The sequence below is a fragment of the Apostichopus japonicus genome, chromosome 21 (genome assembly GCF_037975245.1).
Source record: "Apostichopus japonicus isolate 1M-3 chromosome 21, ASM3797524v1, whole genome shotgun sequence".
NCBI classification, from domain to species: domain Eukaryota; kingdom Metazoa; phylum Echinodermata; class Holothuroidea; order Aspidochirotida; family Stichopodidae; genus Apostichopus; species Apostichopus japonicus.
In genome coordinates, this window is record NC_092581.1 from 7595166 (window position 1) to 7614862 (window position 19697).

General features: G+C 38.6%; 1 protein-coding gene across 4 annotated transcripts; it reads right to left on the reverse strand.

Moving 5' to 3' along the window:
• Positions 1-489: 489 nt before the first annotated feature.
• Positions 490-13605, reverse strand: LOC139962675 (dual specificity protein phosphatase 14-like). Of its 4 annotated transcripts, none has more exons than XM_071962847.1 (2): positions 13377-13605; positions 490-3819 (listed from the first exon to the last, which is right to left on the reverse strand). In XM_071962847.1, the coding sequence occupies exon 2, from the start codon at positions 3758-3760 to the stop codon at positions 3212-3214; it is 549 nt and encodes a 182-aa protein (XP_071818948.1). In that variant the 5' UTR covers positions 3761-3819; positions 13377-13605; the 3' UTR covers positions 490-3211. The 4 variants fall into 4 exon arrangements, with proteins under 4 accessions (XP_071818948.1, XP_071818946.1, XP_071818947.1 ...); XM_071962845.1 differs by having other exon boundaries at positions 13381-13599; XM_071962846.1 differs by lacking the exon at positions 13377-13605 and adding an exon at positions 13099-13363.
• Between the last annotated feature and the right edge of the window lie 6092 nt (positions 13606-19697).

Below are 19697 nucleotides of genomic sequence, written 5' to 3' on the forward strand. Positions count from 1 at the left end.
TGGAATGATTATGATGAAGGAGGGGGCCGCATGAACCCTACGCTTGATTTTTCGATTTTTGCCCGAAGCCCAAGGCAATAAGATATGAGCACTGCGCCCAGTAATTTATTTTCCTTCCTGATAAAACATGAATAAAGTCCAGCCACCCCCCCCCCTCCGCTGAGAGACCCAGAGGGTTCGAATGATTGATTATATAGCTTAAAATTGTTATCAATAAATCTGCTCACTAACATTTCGCACCGTAGAGCATCTCTGGCGAGCTGGCCGCAACCATGCGGCGGGCCGGACTGTGGCCCGCGGGCCAAAGGTTGGACAACCCTGACTTATAGGTTCCGTAAACTTTGTAAAGCTGTTACAACAGAAAACAACTCATTGTATTATTCTGTTAGATGGGTACTCAATCCAGCAGTAAGGTTATCATAAATGTAGCGAAGTACCAAGTACAGCAGTTGTATGCTATACAAATATATAAGAAAAGGCATGCAGGAGTGATATATGTTGCTCACATTTGGCACAATTCATAGCATGTTTGCAGTATAACTATTTGTCTAACATTCCTGAGTACACATCAGGAATGAGACATTCTGATACCATCAGGGAGCACTTACTGTACTTAAACAAAATAAATATACTCAAAAAGTACTTGGATAAAAATATCTGTACTTTGGACTCAAATTCTGTATTCTGACACTGATACTCCTAAAAAGCAGAATGCATTGTTAAACGAAACCTCAAGTACTCAGAAGTGGAAAGTGTCTAAATGTGTAAGACACATTTACTACTACTTCTGGTTAGGTACAACCAATACAAGCAGTTATGTGGATTACCACAGACTTACTTTATATTAATCACAGAAAATTATTTGATTTTATTCAGTTTTGATCATGACCTGATTTTTATCCCAAATCAAGAAATTTCAGTTACTTTCAGTCATTATTGACTTTCACTTGTATGCATTTTGTCAGGAATCAATCAAATAATATTGAAAGCTTCCATATGATCTAACTATCATATTCACGTTGTGATAAAGGTTAACACAATATACTGGAAGTACAATATTAGCTAGTTTTACAGTTAAAGTAAGGTAACCACATTTTTTCTAATAAATCCAAGCACATGATGTTGCCACCCCATCCACACCCTCTTTAAAGGGAGGGGGAAATTTTGATGGCCTCTGAGTGCTTTCATTGTTTTACTTAAAAATAGAGCAATCCAAAAACCTTGGAAGGTAACTGGGAGTCTGAGATGCCATCGTATGTGAGTCATGAATGTCATTGTAAACAATCAATCAATCAATCAATAAGCTTAAGCTATAAGGCTGTGTTGTGCAAGTTGTTCAGTACATTATTATCAGCTGTCTAGTGAAAGGTTTGATTCCTCTATAAGTTCTTTATCTGAAGTAAGGGCCAGGCAATAGGTCATTTGATAATTAGCTGACTTACTGTACTGAAAATGGGCAGTGGGTATAACTGTCAAATAATAGATTTCGTCCACCCCAAGAGATAACTTATTTACAAGGTCATTACATGGCGACCTCCACTGACCTCAAATGCCCTTAGTATCAACCAATAGTACTAGATTTCTTTGGACATCTACACATGTATGCAGTAGGCACAATAGCATCAACATAATTTAAGCAGATGGCAGCACTCTTTAACAAAGAAATGAAAAATCATGGCAAAAGTAAACATTATCAAATGAAAGCTAGTGCAACTTAATTTATCAAAAAGTGAAATAAACCTTAACCAGAGTGACACTCTTTATGGTAATTTTCCATATTAGGAAAATGAAACTAGCATTCATGTAGCCAGTTTTTAAAGGTAACCAAAACTGCCAACAGATGTAGTAATACTTGGCTAAATTTTATGAGAACAACTACTGCAAGTGATCACTAATCAGCATGGTTCTTACACTAATATACACTAATATACCAACATATTATCTATGAAGTCATGAAAGCTTTACTTTTGGATTTGTTTTATTTACAAGGGTTCACGCTTCACAAATTCTGACCTTTAACCTCTTTAAATATTGAACAATTGCTTTGTTCACTAAGGCATACCAAGGATAAAGCTCATAAAAGCTTAATTTTGGAGTTTTTACTGGGTTTTCATATTGTTAACCTCTTTTAACCTTCACCCTCCTAACATATTTTGGCTCTTGTACAAGTTAGATATTTGTACCAAGTATGACATTCATCATTTAATATTGAGTTATGATGTTTACCATGTTACAGACTTTGACTTCTATGACCTCACCGCCACTATTGACCCTGTGCAAAAATATACTCACAAAGATGAATCAATATACCAAGTATGACATTCACCAGTTACGCTGTTTACAAGGTTTTAGACTGTTGACTTATACTGACCTATTACCACCACGAAAACAATTTAGTTTTCATGTACAATAGACAATAAGTGGATGAACATAACAAGTATATTCATAAGAGGCTTTCAGACTGAAATAAAATGGTTCTTGTACTCACTACAATGGAACCACCTAGGATGTATACCCTGATGTAATTAAGCTTGAAAAGTGACTGTTTTTAAACTGTGACCTCAAACGACTGTGGACTGACACATGAAACAATGTTCATGGTTCTTGTACAGTCTTCTTATCCTTTTTTGGGTCTATGTGTAACTATGCAAAAGGTGGTTTCAGTTGCTATTGTAGCTTAGCTTGCTATGGATGTCGGTACTACACAGTATGAGCTCTCTTGACCTAAGTCACCTTTATTACTTGACCTTTCATGTGTTTGAAATTATGATTAAACTCCAGTAGTAACACTTACTTGGCCAACTGTCAGCACAATCTCTAAACCTAGTTAGTTGAGTGTGAATAACAAGATTTAACCAGGAGAAAGAAATCTACCAGCAATTTTCCAGTCATCTTGCTACAACATGGACAACACCTCATAAACATCAGTTGACTACTGACATTAATCTTAACTCAGGACTGCATACAAATACTTCTACTTACTTCACGATGTTTTTAAACTAAGCATGCGTAACATATATAATCAAGCCAATGGTTCAAACACTTTTGGAGGAGTATAGTCATATACCCCCCTTAAATGTCCTACAACATAAGACTAGGTACTTCAGAAATTAAAGATGCTTCCATTACTCAAAAAATCATAATATATTTCTGTGGAGAACATCTTTAAGTCTCTACTTTATATGTTGTATGTTCATGAACATCTTTCTTCTCAGAGAGGAACAAAATTCTTTAACTCTTTTTCATAAATATCAGGAATCCAACCAATAGGAGAACTAACCATCTTAATGGATTTTTTGCCAAAAAGGTTTTGTTCATATATTACCATTTGCCTCCAAAAGCCTGGGTTTGGTCTGATCAAAGATCTCCGTGACCTTACATACGAATGGGCTTGTTTCAAAGTCATTTTGTCATACTTCATAAGGTATACAATGCAGAGTGTTGCAGATCTGCTCCGACCAGCAAAGCAATGGACCACTGTCCTTCCGCCTTTCTTTCTCACTTCATGAATTTTGTCAGCAACTCTGTCAAAGTGAAGTGAAAGCTGAGCCTGAGGTATGTCATCAACAGGGATTCTGATGAACTCTATGGAACTATCCCGGTAATTTGGTGTTGGGCATTGCACTGACAGAGTCACACAAATAACACAGGTGATACCTTTAGCATGAAGAGCAGTCTGGCTTTTGGCACCATTGGCACTTGTCAAATAAAGTGAGTCTGTGATCTTGCTGAGAGTATGGTATGCTGAGTAGTTGTTCATTGTCAGAATTTGGAACCAGTTGTACTGTATTGTTGGATAAGAAACTTTTGGTGAATTATCTGTGGAGAAAAAAAACATGTCAATCGCAACATTTTTTGTGAAACAAACCTTACTGTAATGTGCTAGAGAAAGATAAACAATTAAACCAGAAACATTAGGCTTGTATATAGTAAACCTTCATGACATCATTTGAAGCAGCCTTGCAGTCAACACACCAAGCCTTTTCGGAAATTTATTAAGTCTATAGTCTTAGATGTAACTGCCAGTCTAACATCAGCACTATAATTGATGGCAATTTAACTGTCACTCACGTCTTCCATTGAAAAGGCTGAGCTGCTCAATAAATATTTTTGTTCCATATTCACCAAAGACAATACTGATGTAATGCCATCTCTACCTACTCCTGCTGTAAATCATTCCATACCAGACTTGGTCATCTCAAAAACTGGTGTGAAGAAACTTTTAGATGAACTAAATGTAAACAAATCATGTGGTCCTGATGATGGTATTTCTCCATATATTCTTAAAATGTGCTCAGCTACCATTGCACCAATCCTCACAACTATATACCAGAAAGCAGTCTGCACTGGACATCTACCCATATATTGGAATACTGCTGTTGCTACCCCCCCCGCCCCCCTTCAAGAAGGGTATAGCTGTACAGACTCTGGTAATTACAGACCAGTTTTACTAACGTCAATACCCTGCAAGTTATTGGTACACATTATTCATCACTGGTGTATAATGACCAATATATGGATGTTCATCAGTTTTTGACCAATGTGCAACATGGTTTTAGGAAACATTCACTATGTAACACAGCTGACAATAACCATTAATGATCTAGCTAGAAACCTAAACTGTAAGGCTCAGACTGACGTGGTGATTACAGATATCAGTGAAGCTTTCAAAAAGGTCTCACACAGACGACTAGCGTATAAGCATCAACACTATGGAATCTCTGGAAAAATTCTCAATTGGATATATAAATGCTTTCTTGAGCAAGTGCAATCAGTCTGTTTTTATTGATGGTGCAAAATCATCGCTTGGCACTGTCTCTTCAGGGGTTCCCCAGGGTACAGTGCTTGGACCATGGCTCTTCTCCATTTATGTAAATGATCTGCCGATGATTACGCAATCCACTATAAGAATGTTTGCAGATGACTGTATTGTGATTCATACCATCAGTTCCAATGACGACAGTCCCATGCTCCAGCAAGACCTGGACAAGTTTTCATTATGGAGTAATACTTGGCGGATTAATCTAAATGCAACTAAATGCAACTCAATGGGTGTTACTAATAAAAAGAAAGTTGTTCAGTTCCAGTATGTACTGTAATCGATGATACTCCCCTCAAAGCGGTCAAAGAACACTCATATCATAGAGTCATTATAACTAGTAATCTTGCTTGGACTATTCACATAAATAACAGCTTCTAAAGCCTTCAAGATTCTTGGCCTGATTCATAGACATCTCTATGATTGTGATACCAAAACTACAGTTACTGCCTAGGACTCCTTAGTTCGTCCTTGTCTGGAATATGCCTCATCAGTTTGGGATCCACACAAAACAGGTAACATTAAAAAACTGAAAATAGTCCAGCGTTAAAAGCTGCTAGATTTGTGTGCAAGGACTATCGTCGTACAACTAGTACAGTGACAACCCTTCTTCAACAACTTGGCTGGTCTACCTTACAGAAGAGATGGCTGAATTCACGATTAAAGCTGTGTCATAAGGCTATTAACAACTTAGTGGCTCTACCAGTTCCTGATTTTGATGAAATTACCAATGTCGCACCAGATCATTATTTGCTAAGTGGTCTTTTTGGCCAAGAACAATTCCTGATGGAAATGCTTATAGTCTGAACACTGATCATCAGAGTGGACCTGTGGTGTTTTCGCTCTGTGAGGCTTGTGCATGTTGCGTGCTGTCCCCTGAGTAGTCATCGAGTTTAATAAATCTGGAGGAACTATCACACAGTAAATACGCGCGTACGCGTGTACCATGCATGGAGGGTCATGTGATGTGTTCCAGGGTGGTACTAATATATTACTCTCCCCATTACACATGATGATTTCACCCAACTAGTACGTAAATGTGTATGCGTGCTTAGAGCAGCAGACGACAACCGTTACCTTGCAATAACCGTGCCTGTAGCCTAACGTGATAGCTATATTCCCGTCCAGCAGCATAAGGCTCTGTTCCATGTAGAATTCCGTGGTTGCACTGAACTAAACATTTCCCCACAGCACCAAAAGCTCACCCTTGACAACCGTGGAACTACTGATTTGGTTCACACGCAGTGCTTGATGAATACTCATCGAGCAATCCAGACATCGACATTTCCCGCTGCAAGCCCAATGTATCTGTACTTGTTCTGTGCCAGCATGTCTAACGTTAGCATATTAGCACTATTTCGTAGGCCTGAAGTACTGTACCAGTACCTTCTTACGCCGTCAGTACCCATGTCCGTTCCGTCTTGGTGCAAATCTTTCACGAAGTCACTAACACTATTTTCGAACTGCTACAGAGAAATATCAGTTTGGTACCACCCTAGAACACATCACATGACCCTCCATGCATGGTATGCGTGCCCAATTGACATGAGTCCTCCAGATTTATTAACCTTGTTATGCCCAGTGATAACCACTAGTTGGTGTTTGCATAGAGTACAAGACAAGACAATTAGCATTAATTAGCTCTTTCCCTTAATTCATTAATTTATCTACAGTAAAGTTTGTAAAGAACTCTCACATAGAGCAAACATTGCCTAGCTTGCTCCCAACAAATGATTAGATGTATTTTCCGGGTAAAAACCTTTCCTCCAGCAAGGAATCAATAAACAACTTTAACACAAATAAAAACAAGATAAGTTATACAGGTACATAAAAAGAGTTTTAAGTTGGGGCTTACAACAATCAAAGGTCGGTAAAAGAGGAAGTGTTGTTGGCAGGATGTGGTGCACAGATATGAAATGCCCTAGCACCATAAAATTTAGATTGACTCAATGGTTGGTGAACTTCAAAGTGAAATTCACCATTTCAGTTTTCTTGTCGTTCAAAACAAGCATATCATACGCATCCACTGACAGATTTCAACACGTGATTCAATAATGGCAACTGGAGCTAAACCCCCAATGCAAGTGACATACAACTGGCATCATCGGCACATATCATGTACTTCAAACCATGACAGAGTATGATATCCTCCAGGGTGCAGAGTATAAACTAAAGACAAATTCATCTTTACATTGCTTAATCATTGTAGTTGGCAATGGAATATATGACTTCGAATGTGTTGACATCAAATGAGCTTTTTATTTGGTTTTTGTGTTGCTAAGTTGACAAGAAAAAATATATTTCCAATGCATTATGAAAAAGGTCAAGCTATTGCAAGAATTAGAAAGCTCACCAAAAATAAGTCTTCACCGGACAAAGAAAAGTGTCAACCAAAAGCAACAACTCAGAATGAAGAAGAAAATTTGAGCTAACATGGCAGTTCCAGAAAATGTGCTCAATGGCCTAATTTTTGATAAGAAAAAATGTATAAAGAGGGGAAATCAGTTCTGCTTGTTTCAGCTGGTTGTTTCCTAAGATACGGTGTAAGAAATGGAATTGGAAGTACTGCACTTTGGCTTCTAAATGTACAGTATATGGGAAAGATTTTTGGAAATTCTTGCCAAGTCATTACCAGTAAATTTAAAATCAGTATTCGTTTCCATAGCGCTTTAAAAATTGTAACTGAATGCAATTACAAAGACAATTAATGAAATCACCTGGATCTGCGTAATCATTATCGTTAGCAATATAATGTTCCACTCATTTGAGACTGTGAAACTTCAGCCTACCCAGATTGTGAATGTAACACTGTAAGGTTGAATCTACATAAAAGTTTATTGTTAAAAATGTTTGCCAAAAGGGGCAATGGCATGGTCAAAAAACTGTTGTCAGTATCCAGTGCTAGAGTCATCAGGGTAAGGCTTAACCCAAGAAGTTTTGAAGGTTGAAGCAAACCTGCTGACATGAATTATCTTCAAGTGCCCTTGCACAACTGGACCAATCAAATAGTGACTCTCTTAACTAGTGTTCAACCGATTAACCTAATCGGAATCGGAATCGGTACGAATATTGCATAATCGGAACATAATCGGAATCGGTAAAAATTACGTGGAATACCAGTTATTTCATACCGATTATTCAAAAACATATGGAAGGTGAAAATATCATTATTCAAAAACATATGGAAGTTGAAAATATCAACTTATGTATTAGGTTTGTTCTTTTACTACGAAATATTAAAATAAGACACCCTCTATATACGTCTTTCACAGTGTATACTTTCATCAATTTACGCTGCCGGGGTCGCCGATTTTGCTTCCCTCGTGGTTAGTGACTTCAAATTTCTTGGCACAGTAGGCATAGCAGCAATACCAATTTCGCGAATTAACGAATGTGCTTGACAGGGTCGGAAATAAGCGGGAGCGATGTGCTAAAAAGCCCTCCTAAAGCACAATTACGAGTGTGAAAAAGAAATATAAGAAAATCGCCCTCGTTATATCAGGTGTCTGTGTAAAATTAATTGTGACATGCGTTTGCTTTAGCTAGGAATTGCAGTTGCAGCGCGAATCGCGCAAACAGTTTTCACATGCCGCATCAAATTTGAAGCAGTGCGGTAGGGTCGCGCACAATCCCCGGGAAGTTACCGTGGAAAATTACGGCGTGCACGAAGCAATTTCAGTATCAGCGAAAATAACCTAAAATCCTCACAAATCTCCGACCACATGGTAGTCTTACTTCACACTAAGTCAACTGCATGGGAAATCTAACCTTGCCATCTGTTAATTCGCTCTAGTTGTGTCGCAAATAAAAAATAAAAATATCCACGGAAACTGCAATCTTCGACCACATGTTAGCCTAACAACCACACTAAGTCAATGAGAAATGTAGCCTAACCATCGGTTTGCAAAAAAAAAAAAATGCGTAGCAAACTTTCAATTTGCTGGAAATCGGCATTTGTTTGGAGGTACTGTAAGTGATATATCTTACAGAGGGAATGTTATATTGGAGTAGTTTCTAGTTGTTATTATTTCTTTACATCAATCTGGTATTACATTTTAGAGTAATTTTAAACAAGTTACGATGGTACAATTTGCTTTTCAGTTTGATTGGCCTAAGCTTACATTTTCTAATTAAACCTTCTCCGAGTTAAATAGGTAACGAATAGGTATGTTTAACTTGAAGTTCGTAACATTTCTATTTGTTCATAAACAGTATAATACTGAAAATAAGTAGAAAATAATGTCGGAATGAAGGCAACATGTAATTAAAATTTACACTTTGGTAAAGATTGAAGATGGATGGTTTGTCTGAGATACTTTTTGAGATGGATATTTTGAGTAACTATTCTTAGCCCATTTCAAGCCATTAGCAGGTGACATTCACGTCGAGGTGGTTAGGCCATTCGCTTAGCACAGTACTGACTAGGTAGGATGTCATATTTCCGTATTTTGGAAATTTAAAAAAAAAACACTTTTTTTTTCTTTCCGAGAAACTCCAGAGGTAATTTGGTACATACATACATTAGAGCCTTGTATAACAACGAAGCAAAAGGAAACAGGGGAAAATCACAACAATTATTGTTTCTGTCAAACTTCTGCCGATTTCGTATACACGGGATATTTTCTCATTTTCAAATAATCGGAATCGGAATCGGTACGATTATGGAAAAAATAATCGGTAATCGGTATTTTCTGTTATGCATAATCGGTTGAACACTACTCTTAACCTTATTCTTCTATACTAACTCACACGAAGTAATAATTAACAACCAGAAAGCCACTTGGTCTTGTTATTCCTTGCCATACATTGTGCTTAAAATTCAAAATAACTATCTGACTAATGTATAGCTAGTGAGTTAAATTTGTCCAAGAGTTCACAGTGCTAAATTTTTGTATTCCAAAATGTTTCAATATCCAGAAAGAACAGTCTTCCTATGTGAAATATAGACACATAGATGTCTGAAGAAAGGATGTTTTCTTTAAACAAGTTTGGGCTTGCAAATCAGCATTACTACGCACATCCCTTTGTAAATGCTACTAATGAATGAGAGTCACATGACATTGTTTATACACTGTATAAATATATCCACACCTACTGCCAAAACAAATGTCATCTAGTATAAGTCACAGAGAAAATGGGCCAATTTTGAGACCATTTTAGATTACCTGTTGACCCCTTGAGTCAACTTTGGCACCATTTCAGATAACCTGTTGACCCCTTCAAGCTCGGAGGGTGAAACTGATAAGAGCGGTTTGAGTGCATTTACAGCAAGACTGGGACCTCTCCGAAGCAGTATTCATGTCTAGGATAAGTGCATTTTGTGAGAGAACTAAAGAGTCCCTTCACAAAACTAAACTGAATTTGACCAAACTATGTTCACCAAAAGAAAGTCATAGCTCACTGGAGAATTTTGAGATTAATTGTAGCTTTAAGTTTTGAGTTATCATACTTAAAATGTTTTCAGAGTTTTCATTTAAATGTTGACAACAAATGACCTCCACCAAAGATGTACTTTTTGAGTTATCACATTTACAACATTCTCAGAAGTCCCTTTGTTCTGTTGACCCCAAATGACCATTGAACTTCACAGAACTGGTACTTAACAAGTCAGATCCACATACCAAGTATGCATATAATCCACCATGAACGTTTTGAGTTAGGGTGTTTACAAGCAAGTGTCACACACGTCATCACCATCACATAGGTTCCTTTTGCTTCCAGCAAGGAACAAAAAAATGTTCTGAATATTTAACAAATAAGATAATCTGGTGGCTTTTGAAGCACACGAAAGAGGAAGACAAATTGACTCAAAGCAAACAATTTAAAAATACAAAAATACACTGAAACTAGAGATGCACCGGATCCAAATTTTTGGATCCGGCCGGAACCAGATTTTGCCAGATACTGTAGTACATGAAATCTGGCCGGATAAACTCCGGCCGGAACCAGATTTTTTTCATTACACAAAAGAAAATTATTAATAAGAAGTAGAAGTATGATAGTTGTATTATGTTGGTTGATCTTTAGAAACAGTGGGTCAGACCATTGAGAAAATTAAATTAAACTTGTTAAACCTAATTTTTCTTTACTTTGAATGCTTTTATTAATTTTTGGAAATGGTTTACATTGATTTAAGTTAATACCAACACCTTTTTAAGGAAAAATTCAGGCCAGATTTTGAAAAAGATCCGGCCAGATTTTGAAAAATATCCGGCCGGAACCGGAACAGTGCCCACTATCCGGCCGGATAGTCCGGCCGGACCGGACATCCGGTGCTTCCCTAACTGAAACAAAATTAAAACATTAGAAGTCAAATGGTGCATTCTGAGGGACACTTACTGTAAGCTATAATTTAAGTTTTTATACGGTTGCTATAAATGGAAGGTTGTTGTGGTAGGGATATGAACCTTTATGGGAGGGCCAGAAGTGTTGGTCTATGTAGGGGGGTGGGGGGGTTCCTCTTCTGAAAAAATTAAAACTTACAGTTAAATGGTGCACTCTGGGGAATATTTAGATCTACTGTATATAAGTAGCCCTAAATGCCAGGTTTTGCTAATAAATACAGTGTGAAAGGTTGATGCGAAGGGGGCAGGGGGTGCGGGCAGAAACAATAGACCAGTTGTAGTCCTATTCTTCCTCGGCAGAATACAAAATCCACTAAATGAATTATTTCCCTGGACTCGTTGATTGGAGGGGGGGGGGGGATTTGTGCACACAACTGCTACTGTAGGTACCAATGGTTTGAATAATTTGACCAACTTTTTTCCAAGGTATTCCAGGGATATTATGTTGATCCCCTTCCTCTGTGGACACCAAGGATTAGTACCTACACAGCACTTTAAAGCGAAGTGTGGCAATGTGGGGCCTCTCTTTGTTTAAGTGGTTTTACATTCAAGGATGATGGTTATTAAATGACCAACTTTCTTAAAACACCTCATCTAGAACAATCATTTCCAAGATTAAACTTCAATGCAAAAAAAAAACTTTACAGTTGATAGAGAAACTCCTAATTATTTTTAAGCAACTAAGTGTACATAGATATTTACCATGTTCATTACAGATCATCCAAATCCTTTATTGATCTAGATGGTAACTGCATGGGAACTTTGGGAAGAATGAAGGGGAGGGAGGGGCACTTGTTATCCTGGAAAATCAAACAGACCAAGAAATCATCTGAAAATGCGTACCTTCCAGGGACTGACAAACCCATGGAACCCAACTGGGGCTATTAAATATAGGGCAAAAGAGGGCGACTGTACCGCTTCTGTAAAACAGCGAAACTGAGTCACATTCAAATAGTGCAGACAGTGAAATGATCGCATCTTTACAACTACAGCGTAAACAAAGAGTGATTCCTCTTTCGATGATTACTCCACATTGTTCTAATTTAACGCAGGTATTGCTCATGCCGAGGTGTAAAACACAGACTAATAGCTCAAGAACGTTCTCATTTAATTACTTGTGGAACTCACTCCCAGACCATGTTAAAATGTGCAAGACTGTGAATTGTTTCTAATCGGTTTTCAAGACGTATATACAGTATCTTTTTACTAAAACGTATATGTTGTAAATATTGTTAAGCGCGATGAGAATTATTTTATAAAATAAAACCTAAACATGTTAAGGCTGAGTATGACCAGTTTTTATCCAGCCTGACAGAAATCTAGTGTGCACAATAAGCCTTAAAGGCATTGAAGACTCCGCACAAAGAACGTCTGATGCCGGTAATCTGACCTAGTTTCGAATGAGTTGTAACAGAAGTGTTAGACACCACAATGGATCCCAGAAAATACGCACACAGCTTGCTACAGTCGGTAATTAGACACTAGTGTACAGTCAATACATGCAGCTACGGTCAATACCCACAACACAGTGTACATAGCAGCGATGGACATCTCAGGTCTAGATAAAAGATAACAAGGTATCACGTTTCATCACTGTCTGCATTTTGTAGTGACATGAAGAAAACTTAACTTGCAAGCAACGGAAAGTTGCCTTCTTCAGAGGGCGGCACGCAGTTTGGGGCCAGTCTTCAATGCCTTTAAGCTTAGGCAATGACCAATGCACATTAAACCCAACATAAAGGAAATATAGGATTAGGCCTAACTAATTAATTGTGTCTACTGCTAGGTCTACCATCACTCACAACGATGTGGTATTATTAAATTTCAGTAACAGTTACGACTAGGAGTAGTACACCGTGACCTAGTACTAGTATTTACAACATCGCTGCTTGCGAGTGCGACCTGTGTTTATACTATAGCCTATACTATAGCTACCTGTTGTTGTTGTTCGTCTCAACCAATGGTGCTGGGAGAACACGATGACAACGATATTCTCTGAAAGAGCATCAATTTTCTTTCGGTAGCTGCATCATTGGATACATATTGGCAAGTTAGACTAATAATAACATTTCGCGAGAAAAATAATAGTCTACGCTCGCCATATCCTGCTTGATTTGCTACAGCCTAACTTCGGGCCTATGTGTTAACATTAAGAGATTCTTGGGATTCCAATTCTCTTACTGCAAGTTTCAATTGCAATTCAAGGATCGTACATACGTGCCGTGTCGTGTTTTGGTTTAGCCCATTAACGTAGGTGGACTGTCTGCATGCTGTACATGGCTTTGCGAAGAATAATGTAATCTACTTTCGAGCTTTCGGTTTGAGCTGAAGTAATTTCTGTGGGCTGTAGTATAGTAAAGTGGGCAAAGAGCTGTAGTAATTTCTGTGGGCCTCATTGAAGGTAGCAGCCACTAAGAGCAAACACTAATAGCAGCCACTAAGAGAAAGAAGGACAGTAAGACATAACACACAATACTGACACTGCGGTCGTGTGCTTGTTATATCGACACTGCGGTCGTGTGTTGTTTAATTAATCCCATGAATAAGAAAGGTATTGCCCCGCCCCCTTCTTTTCAAAATCGAATAAAAAAATCCTTCACAATGGACGGGGTTAAAATTTAAAGGCGACTTTTCGTCAAGAAATCGGTTTTATTATCGATATCAGAAGATATATACCACGTGAAAGAGGAACCTTTCTACTATAATGTGGTGATAATAGGACCCCTCATCTAGGTCGATAACTCAAATGAATCGATTTTGAGAACAAAATTAGATCATATTTAGATCATTACACATAACGTATAGATTTATGCCGCTTCCTACTATAAGATTGAACGGTTTGTAGCTATCGATATTCAATAAACCAAAGTGTTACTGACTGTTTCTTCATATCAGTGTCAGAGGAATAAGTTAACTTCTTCATTGTGCCTCTCTTAACTTGTGTATTCTCGTAACTTAAGGAGGGGGGGGGGGATCAATTTCGGTAACAAAATTGACGCAATTTACGCGGCCTTTTTTCAAAAAGTTTTGGTAAGATCACAAGTTAAAGTTGACTATATTGATGCAGAAATCGTACATCATTCCATTCTAGACTTATACCACATGAAAGAACAACATCTTATCTTTCTAATGATGCCATTTTTGGCTATTAACAGTATGCATAGCATGAATTATTGTCGCTCTTAAAAGGAACCGACTTGTTAGTTTGCTAATAGAGTCTGTCCTTATAGTAGCTGCAGGGATCCACAGCGTACCCAGCGCTCGTCACAGTGTACAAGCACTAGTGTCCAATAGCACGTAACGTTGATGTATATACTATTGACTGTGTTAGTGGCTGCTGTTATTATTTGCTCTTAATAGCTGCTACCTTCAAACAGGTCCATACGATCGGTAAACATTTCGCAGTTACCACTCTGGTATTCAGACAAAACGCTAGATCACGCTACGACAGGTACCCTTTCTTGTCATGTCACACCACATCGCCTATACAGTACATGAAAATGTATGGGGATGAGATTTTGTGGTGCGGTCTGTCGGTACTCTGTTTGTTACCATAGCAATGGTTGCTGTGGAAATACGTAAAAGGGTGTCCGCTGGTGTGAGGAGGGTGCATAGAGGGTGCATAGCGCCCCAACCAAATATATTTTTGAAAATTCGGGCAATATGCTGAGAATTTTTCCGTCACCTACTGGAAGAAAAATGATTTGCAATGTGTTTTTTCAATGGCTAAACGTATATTATTTTTATTATCATTATTATTGTAACGACTTCCCCAATAATTATAACCAATATGGAAGGGTAATAACACGGAAAATGATTGTATGTTATTGGCATGCGATGTAATAACCGATGCATGCCTATATGTTATGTATATTAACGTGTTGAACGCACGTGGAGCGCGCGAATTTTTTTGGCTAGGCTATATAATTCGGGTAAATCGTTTCAGCCCCCCCCCCCCCCACAAATCAAATTGGGCTCCTACGCCAATGTGCATAGAACAGTTCTTATAATATGCTCTGTGGTATTGACCTAGCCTATGTGCCTAAGCTACTACTAGCGCAGCACTTGTAGTATTTACCAGAGGCGAATCCAGGATTTTCTAACCCGGGGGGCGCGAATTACTATTTAAGCGGAGCGCCACCATCGGTTGGCGCGCAGCGTACAAGCAAAATTCTGGTTTTTATACCCCCCAGATCACCGGAAATGGCACTTCTCGGGCTTGAAAATGACCAACCAGATGTACACTTTTGCCTGAGAACCAAGTATTTCCCAATAGTTTTTTTTTTTCCATCCATAAACTTTTTGAAGATTTTCTTCAGTCACAAATCATGTTCGACCTCATCGCATGTCCTGTGGATCATTGCTTTTGCAATACCCGACAGCCCCACTTTCAGAATTTGAAAATTCACTTCCAAACATACCCATAATGTTGCAAAAAATGTCATATATGGACAACCAATATAGAAAAACCTCCTTCAACCCCTAACAGACCGGTCAAAATTACACGAGTAGAGGGAAGTATGATAAAAAATGTTGGTAAGGAAATTTTCGAAAATTCAGACACAGTTAATTTATTGGTGTAGAAATATTAAACCCTCTTATAACGGCTATTATAAAACTTGGTTGAAGGAAATGAAATAATAGCAGATATTTCCGAAACCGAACACTACACACATAGGCATAGGAGGCGGAGGGGGGGGGGTTCCTCCTGAAAGAAAACATAAATTGCAATGATGTATAGCTTAAGGAAATGAAAAAAATATCTCCTTGATAATTAAAATAAAGTTCTAAGCTTGGTCGACTGATTCGCCATTACTAATGTGAAAGAGAATTTGACATAATTGGACCTCCATGCTTTTTCTCCATCTACATAAGACATTTCGTTGTTTACATAAGCATCCCGCGGTATACTGCGCAATTTCCACGGATCGTACGGTACACGATGGTATGCGATGTAATAACCGATGCTTGCTTATATGATATCGACATTAACTTGTTGAACGCGCGCGCAAAGCGCGCGAAAAATTTAGGTTATATTTATCGAGCGAGTCGTTACAGCCCCCCCCCCCCCAAATCAAATTGGGTTCTTATGACTACACACATCGACAGTTTTGAGGCTGTTCACCCTGGAACCGCCATTTTCATGCTCACTGATATGATGTGATATCTGCTGTTTGCTTTACAAATTCGAACAGGTGCGCAGCGAATAATTTGCCAAGGAAGGGGCGAAGCCTGTAGACAAACAATCTAAGCGTAGCGCCACCACGAGTTGGCGCGAAGAAAATTTTGGCCGAAAGTGCCTCCCAGATCGCTGGAAATGACACTTCCCATGCCTTTTAAGTTGCATCTAAGCATTTTCTATTTTGAAATTACTAGCGATATCATAAAAAGATACAAAAAAAGTATGCTCAAGGGGGGGGGGGGGGCGGTCGCCCTCTTCGCCCCCTCGCCCCTTGGCTACGCTCCTGCGGTTAGAAATCTTGTAGGATCAGGCAAAACCCAGGAAAAATTTTACCTCAAATTTACCGCGGTAACATACCACAATTTTACCACGGTAAAACCGGGGTAAAACCGCGGTAAATTTGTTGTACATTACCGCGGTGTTTTGGCCCTATGGACGATATATTCGATGAAGAAAATGGCCTCATGCAGGCCATTATAGGCCTATACACATGCAATACACAATTACACATAGTTATACATTCCTAGGTACCGATTGCTAGGGCACCCAGGTGAAACGTGTATGAAGCATTACCCTGGTAACATGAGATTCTCAGCTGTTCGAGGGAACATGTACGTGTGTAGGCCTACTATAGGGCCTATATGAATACTATGAGGGTGCATATATGTACTATATCAATACCGTGGGCGCAATAATACTTTTGTTGTTATAGGGCCAATGAAGCCTACAGTCAACTATTCTTGCTTTATAAAGACGGTTTATTTGAAAAGATCGCACTGCGTTTATGGTAGGCAAGAAATGAAGCTAAAAAAGAGCCGTACATTCACGATGATGCATAAATGTAGGCATGAAAAAATTCTTATCCCTGGCATTTGGTGGGGGGGGGGGATATGGTGTATTACATCCCCTCCACCCATTTTCATGGGGGATATATCCCCCCTTCCCCCCCCCCCAGGATCGCCGCCCATGGTTGTCTCCTCTCAAATTAATCAGGGATTACATGAAGGAATTCTCTATGTATATATCTACTGTGTTGTTTTTTTATAGGAAAAGAGATGCATACTATAACATATAAGAATAGCAGTTGGTCTCTCTTCTTAATTCAACTCATATCAACAGGTAATTTATATTGCCAACATTAAGATATGAGTAGAACATAAGCTGGCAAAAGGTTTGTCTTATCAGTATTGAAAAAATATGGGACAAAATCATGCAAAAATTGCTGTAAATGTACCATCATGTTTCATAGTGTGACCCATATATGTTCTACTGTGGTAAAATCATGGTACAATTATGGTAAATTTACCATAGTATAATTGCACTGCATAGTTTTACCCTAATTTTACTGTGGTTAATCATGGCACAATTGTAGGAATTTCACCTATGTAGTTTATGTACCATATAAATTTACCCTACTTAATTACTCCAGTAATATCATGGTAAAGCTATGGTAAATTTACTGTAGTAAATGTACCACACTTTTACCCTACTTTTACCGCGGTATACTACCATGGTAAAACTGTGGTAAATTTACCTTAGTAAATGTACCACACTTTTACCCTACTTTTACCGCGGTAATACCATGGTAAAACTGTGGTAAATTTACCATAGTAAATGTACCGCACTTTTACCGCGGTAATACCATGGTAAAACTGTGGTAAATTTACCGTAGTAAATGTACCGCACTTTTACCGCGGTAATACCATGGTAAAACTGCGGTAAATTTACCGCAGTAAATGTACCGCACTTTTACCCTACTTTTACCCCGGTAATACCATGGTAAAACTGCGGTAAATTTACTGCAGTAAATGTACCGCACTTTTACCATACTTTTACCGCTGTAATACCATGGTAAAACTGCGGTAAATGTACCGCAGTTTATTTTACCACAATTTTACCACACATTTACCCCATTTACCACACATTTACCATAGTTTACCGCGGTAAAATTAGGGTACATTTTTTGCTGGGAAGGGAAACCCAGTGAACCCATATCGATGTGGATCATATGATTGTACCGTACTTACACTCATACACAAGAGGTGTACAGACATTATGATAATAATCATGAGTGACAACTTGCTATACGGTCACAGGTCACAGAAACGACAACGAAGTGTCATTTATTTCATGCAACATGTTTTGGATGACGTTTTGGCCCCCGCCAAATATGATTTGGATAAATAATCTCACGCATTATTTTCAATTTATAGCCACACAAAAATGCCACCTAATATTGGGGGGGATATTAGATACTATATCCCCCACCTAAAATATTGGGGGACATGTCCCCCCTCCCATGATTGCCGCCCATGCTTCTACCAAGAAGCATCCCAGTATTAATGCAGTCTCCGGTGATCGTTGTTGGGTATGTACTTGTGTAAAGGGTCTTCCCTAAGCCTTTTTCTTTCTATTCTGCCATCACTTTAAATTCATTCAACTAGTAGATCTGCAGTGACCTCATGTGAAGTATTGAAATGAAACAATGTCCACCAGTATTCCAATCCCGTAACCAAATTCCTGCTTCCATGGACAGGTGATATTATCTAGTTGTCATGTGCACTAATGATACTACTACTTCACTTGGTATGAGGTGAGATCCTTGAAGATGTTGGAGGGCTACTCTGAGCGAGGTATGAGCCACTGCTACTTCGTATGAATCGCCAGGTTGAGCCTGGGCGACCACAGCTCCTGCCACCCAGATAAACAAGTCGATAGAACTTATGGAGGGGCCACCAATTTGTAATGTAGGTGTCTGTAGTTTAGAGTCTGAACCCTGTGGTCGTCGGAGTGAAAGAGAAAAGTGTGTGTGGGGAGGGGGGTGACATAAATAATTGATCATGGAAAAAACTGAAGGGGTGTGCACACCGTGAGTACTTCGGCACAAAGCCTTAGGGCCCATGAAGAGGTACAGGGGGAAAACCCCAGCGGGGGGGGGGGCAAGTGCGGGCTCACATCTATAAGTTTGCTTTTGTTCGATCCCAGTCATGCATATATTTTAAACTATTCACATCTGACAAGTGATTAGACTTAACATTAAGAAAGACTTATCTAACTAACATATGGGTGTAACTTAGGGCCTTTATCATGATTCATAAAATTGAAACCTAAACCAAAAACGAAAACATTCCTAAACTCTGCAAACAAGAATAAATCATCTTGTATACAGATGTCTAAAACAAACAAACATATATTATCATAAGTGCATTTATCGGAAAAGTAAAAGCCTATAAAACCAGAGTGAAGACACTCCTACAGTAGTAGATAATTGCCTTGACAGTATATGCAGAACAAGCTTTCAAATAGTTTACTTATTCTGGTATATTCTATATATATGACTTGCAAAATTTTG